This window comes from Heterodontus francisci, chromosome 29 (assembly GCF_036365525.1).
Source record: "Heterodontus francisci isolate sHetFra1 chromosome 29, sHetFra1.hap1, whole genome shotgun sequence".
In the NCBI taxonomy this organism is placed as follows: Eukaryota; Metazoa; Chordata; class Chondrichthyes; order Heterodontiformes; family Heterodontidae; genus Heterodontus; species Heterodontus francisci.
In genome coordinates, this window is record NC_090399.1 from 47,232,052 (window position 1) to 47,238,051 (window position 6,000).

Here is a 6,000-nt window from a genome sequence, read left to right on the forward strand (position 1 = left end):
GAAATTAAGTATGACAAATCTGGTGGAGTTTTCTGAGGATGTTACTTGAAGCATAGATAAAGGAGAAGCACTGGATGTGGTGTATTTCTTAAATGGTGAGAGATTGATAAGTGTTGATGTCCAAAGGGCGCTGGATGTCCTTGTTCATGAACCACTGAAAGCTAACATGCAGGTGCAGCAAGCAATTAGGAAGGCAAATGGTATGAGGGCATTCATTTCAAGGGGATTTGAGTTTTGGAGTAAGAAGACTTGCTGCAATCATATAGAGTCTTGGTGAGACCGCTCCTGGAGTATTAAATACAGTTTTTGTCTTCTCATCTAAGGCGGGATATACTTGCGATAGAGGAACTGCAATGGACGTTCACCAGACCATCCATGGGATGGCAAGATTTTCTTATGAGGAAAGATTGTGGAAGCTGGGCCTGTATTCTCTCGAGCTTCTGAGAACTGAAACTCACACAATTATTACAGACCATGACAGGGTGGATGTGGATAGGATGTTTCCCCTGGCTGAGCCTTCCTGGTGCAGAGAATTCCAAAGATTCACCACCTTTTGAGTGAAGATATTCCTCCTCATCTCAGTCTTAAACTATCTACCTCTTATTCTGAGACTATCTTCCCTAGTTCGAGAATACCCAGGGTAAACATCCTAACTACATCCACCCTGTCATGCTCTTTAGGAATTGTTTAAGTTTCAGTGATATCCCCTCTCGTTCTCCGAAACTCTAGAGACTACATACACAGCTTCCACAAGCTTTCCTCGTAAGAAATTCCTGCCATCACAGGGATTAGTGTAGTGAACTTCCATTGCAGTCCCTCTATAGCACGTATATCCCACCCTACATGAAAAGACCAAAACTGTATGCAAGACCCCAGGAGTGGCCTCACAACATTTAAGAAATATTTAGATGAGCACTTCAAACGCCATAGCATACAAGGCTACGGGCCAAGTGCTGGAAAATGGGATTAGAATAAATAGGTGCTTGATGACCGGTGTGGACACAGTGGGCCAAAAGGCCTGCTTCTGTGCTGTATAACTCTATGACTCTATGACTCCAAGTGGCGTTGAGGTAGATGATCAGCCATGATCTAATTGAATGGATGAGCAGGTTCGTCGGGCTGAATGGCCTATTCATGTTCCGATTTTCATAACGTAGGAATGGTGGGAATACCTTTATGTTATATCCAGTCCAATGTTATGTTCTTGCACAGCTGACTAAAACGTCCACTAAAAGTCCAGATAGAACTTCCAGAGCAGTAAACCGTAGGCAATGTAACAACAATCTTCAACTGAAGCAGGCAAACAGCCTCCTCCAAGCGGTATGGCCTTGTGCAAACGATTTTCAAGTAGTATCACCTTTATATCGAGGTGGTGAGAATTGAAGTTGTTTCAAATATTACGTACATTGGGAATAATGTTAAATTCGGGAGATAATGTGGAATGCATGCTATCGAATTGCCCGGTCATTGTAGCCACTCCTGCCATACTATTTCCTTTCTATTAATTCAAGGTAGGGGGAAATCGGGACTGGTGAATAATTGGAGGCTTATTTTGTATTGTTCAATTTAAACTGTGACTCAATGTTACAGTAACCCTACAATTAGTTGGCTGCAGCCACGCCCACGTTACATTACTTTTTATTAAATCATTCTTGGAATGTGAACATCGCTGGCAAATGCAGAATTTATTGGCCATCCTTAATTATCCTTGAGAACTTGGTGCTGCGTTCCTGAATGTTTGTGTCCATCTGGCGTAGTTACACCCTCAGTGTGATATTCAATGATTTTTAAGAAATGGCAGTGAAGGAATGGTGATATAATTCCAAGTCAGAATGATGTTTTGACCACGTGGCGAGGGGTTTGGGTGTTTCCCACTTTTCAACTTCCACTTGACCTCAGCAAGCTTTTTGTTCTCTTTTAGGTTTAAACCCTTTGTGTTTTATTTGTCAAATACCAGACAGTGATAGGGTTTCTTGTAGGTTTAAAAGAGAAGATCAATTATTTATAGATCAATATGCCTTATCCATAAATTATCATAACTGCATCCACTCACTCATTCACTCACACACAACACACTCAAAAGAAGAACTGGATAGAAAGGAAAAGGGGTAAGTGGGTTTACATGCAGGGTTGGTTTCAGGAGTTATAGTAAACTTGTTGAATTCTCTCCAAAATCAAGTTCTCGTTGTTTGCAGGCCTGAGTTGTTTGTAGGTTTCTTTCTTGGTTGAATGTTTGTGCATCACTTCTAATTCGCTGCTGTATCAGGAAAGATGTAAAGTTCTACAATAGGGTGTTTCCGTTCTTGCTGGATTTCTCTCAGCCCTTAGCAGGAAGCACATTTCTTGGATGCTTCTTTCTGGATCTCTCTCTCTCTCACACACACACACTCTCTCCCTCTCATCCCGGGCTGCCTTTGAAGGTAAATATTTGTTTTGTCTCGCCTTTGCAGGAAGAAAGAGATGTTCTGCCTATAGCGACTGACAATGTCCCAGGAAATTGTTACTTGACACCTTCTTTGTTTGAGCAGACCCCATTCTATTCATTAATATCTCTTTATGCGTTCAGGATGGGAATAATGATTATGATGATGATTAGAGATACAGCACTGAAACAGGCCCTTCGGCCCACCGAGTCTGTGCCGAACATCAACCACCCATTTAGACTAATCCTACACTAATCCCATATTCCCACCAAACATCCCCACCTGTCCCTATATTTCCCTACCACCTACCTATACTAGTGACAATTTATAATGGCCAATTTACCTATCAACCTGCAAGTCTTTTGGCTTGTGGGAGGAAACCGAAGCAAACCCACGCAGACACAGGGAGAACTTGCAAACTCCACACAGGCAGTACTCGGAATCGAACCCGGGTCCCTGGAGCTGTGAGGCTGCGGTGCTAACCACTGCGCCACTGTGCCGCCCTAATGCAGTTATGATGTTTCCAATTCAGACCTTCTTTCTTTCAGAAGATTCCATTCCATTCGGGAATATCTCAGGATGGGTGTAGGATGGGTGAAATTGACATAGCTTTAAAGCTACTCCATTGTCCCTGTGAGAAATTTTCAACATTCAAAAGCCAAGACTTTTAAGCTTTGATGGTCATTTTGTACCACATTGTCCACTTTTTAAAAGAAAGGTCAATTTTTCGAAAGACGATGTCAATTTTTATAACTCTTCAATTTCTGACCATATTTTTTTTATCATCACACTTCCTGTATTCATGACAATGGTGGGTGACTTGGAGGGGAACTCGCAGGGTTTGGAAGGCACTGTCGAAGAACCCTTGGCGAGTTGCATTTATTTACAGCCAGACGTGTAGAAGATGTAGTGTAGGCCGCAAACTTGATTGTTGCATTTTATTGAGTTTCTCGTTTAAATCAGGCCTTGCTCAGAATAAAATCCAGACTAATGCATTGCGGATGAAGTAGATAACCGGTGGCCCATTCAATAGCATTCCTTTTACACCACCGGCGAAAATCAAAATCGGCCCTGTCCCTAGACTGTATTTTACAAGCCCACCCACCAGGTATAGATGACGTCGCAGTCCATATTTTTTAATTTGCTCGGTGTAGACCAAAGACATCAGCTTGACCATCAAACTACAGGACTGACCACTATTGATTATTATACTGTTTGGAGCAAACTAGAAAGGTGTGTACCTATTTTATGTGCTTCATGTGCTCCACCGTTGCAGCAGCAACAATTGGTTCCCTGTCATTAGTTCTTCTGGCAATCCTGGCAGATGCTTTGCGAGTGTACTAACCATTGAAAGGTGACTAAAGTGTTATGCAGTACATATCAGACTGTATCACCTTCTAGTATTTGTATTATATATTTGAAGGAATCCACATTTGGGACATGACAAGGATCCCATTACTGAGGTGTGAAGTGAACTGCATAGCATGTTTAGAAGGCGCTGTCGAAGAAGCCTTGGCGAGTTGCTGCATTGCATCTTGTAAATGGTACACACTGCTGCCACTGCACACTGGTGATGGCAAGTCAGTGGGTTTCTTTGTCATGGATAGTATTTTCCTTCCTGAGTGTTCTTGGAGCTGCACTCATCCAGGCATGTTGGGAGTATTCCATCATACCCCTGACTTGTGCCTTGTAGATGGTGAACAGGCTGGAGGGAGTCCGAAGGTGAGTTTCTCATCGCCCAATTCCCAGTCTCTGACCTTCTTTTGTAGCCAGAATATTTATGTTGCTGCTCCAGTTCCGTTTCTGGTCAACTGTAACTCCCAGGATATTGATGGTGAGAGATTCATCGATGGTAATGTTGCTGAACGTCAAGGTGAGACGGTTAGATTCTCTCTTGTTGGAGATGATCATTGTCTGGCACTTGTGTGATGAGATTGCTGTTTGACACTTATTGGCTCAAACCTGTATGCACTCCAAGTCTTGATGCATGTGGGCACAGTTTGATTCAATTTCTGAGGAGTTGTGAAAGGTACCAAACATTGTTCAATCATCAGTGACCATTCTCATTCTCTCCTTATTGTGGAGGGGACGTAATTGCAATGAAGCAGCTGAAGATGTTTGGGCCTAGGCCACTACCCTGAGAAACTCCTGCAGCAATGCCTTGGGGCTTAGATAATTGACCTCCAACAACTAGTGGAGAGTTTTCCCTCAACTCCCATTGACTTCAGTTTTGCCACGGTTCCTTGATGCCACACTCGGTAAAATGCTGCCTTGATATCACGGCAATCACTTTCAACTCATGTGTGGAATACAGCTCTTTTGTCTATGTTTGCACCAAGGCTCTGATGAGGTCTGCAGCCGAATGGTCTTGGTGGAACCTCAAATGCACATTGGTAAGCAATTTATTGTCAAGTATATGCAAAGTGATAGCACTAACGATGGAAATTTCCAACAATTTAATCTTGATTGGCAGTAGACTGATCGGCCTGTAATTGGCTGTATTGGACTTGTCCCGTGTTTTGTGGATGCAGCACAACTGGGACATTTTTCACATTGTCGGGTAGATGCTAGTGCTGGAGCTGTACTGGAATAGCTTGGCTAGAAGCACGGCTATTTCTGGAGCATAAGTCTATAACAGGGATGTTGTCAGGGTCCATAGCCTTTTCTGTATCCAGTGCCATTAGCCGTATCTTGATACCACGTGGAGTGCACTGAAATGGCTGCAGACTGGCATGTGTGATGCTGGCTACCTCAGGAGCAGGCCGGGATGAATTATCTAACAGACATTTCTGGCAGAAGATAGATGAAAATGCTTGTGCTTTGTCATTTACGCAGACATCCTGAGCTCCACCCTTAGTGACAATGCGGATATTTTGAAGCCTCTTCCTGTCTGTTGTTTCATTATTCATTACCATACAGAGCAGGATGTGACAGGACTGCAGAGCTTTTATCTGAGCCATTGTTTGTGGGAGTGCATAGCTCTGTCTATCTCATGCTGCTTCCATTGTTTGGCATGCATATAAGCCTGCCTTTCAGTTTCACCAGGTTGACAACTAATTTTTAGGTATGCCTGGTGCTACTGTTGGCATGAATTCCTTCACTCCTCATAGGTAGATTCCTTGGAGTGCTAGTAATGGTAGAATGAGGGATATGCTGGGCCATGAGTTTACAGATTGTGCCTGAATACAATTTTCTGCTGCTGCTGATGGCCCAAAGCACCTCATAACTGCTCAGTTTAGAGCTGCCAGATCTTATTCTGAAACTATCCTATTTAGCACACCGAAAGTACCATGACATGATGCAGAGTGTCCACACGGAAGGTGCGGTGGTCATAAATACCAATAAAGTAATGGAATAATGCATCTGCAACAGGTAGATTGGTTAGGGCAAGGTCAAGTAGATTGTTTTCATCTTTTTCCTCTTGGTTCACCCACCACTGTCTCAATGTCGCATATATGTGCTGCAAGATTCAGCCACTTTTTTCAGCATTGCTGCTACCAAGCCATTCTTGCTGATGGATATTAAAGTTGCAGACCCCAAACAGATCCCGTTCTTATCTAAGCCACATTGAGTGCTT

General features: G+C 43.1%; 1 protein-coding gene across 1 annotated transcript in view; it reads right to left on the bottom strand.

The window, feature by feature from the left end:
• Positions 1-4,334, bottom strand: part of LOC137345817 (probable G-protein coupled receptor 139) — a 28,549-nt gene extending 24,215 nt beyond the window's left edge. Inside the window, exon 1 of the mRNA XM_068009065.1 lies at positions 4,181-4,334. Coding sequence (XP_067865166.1) covers positions 4,181-4,334 — 154 coding nt within the window. The remainder of the gene's footprint in view (positions 1-4,180) is intronic.
• Between the last annotated feature and the right edge of the window lie 1,666 nt (positions 4,335-6,000).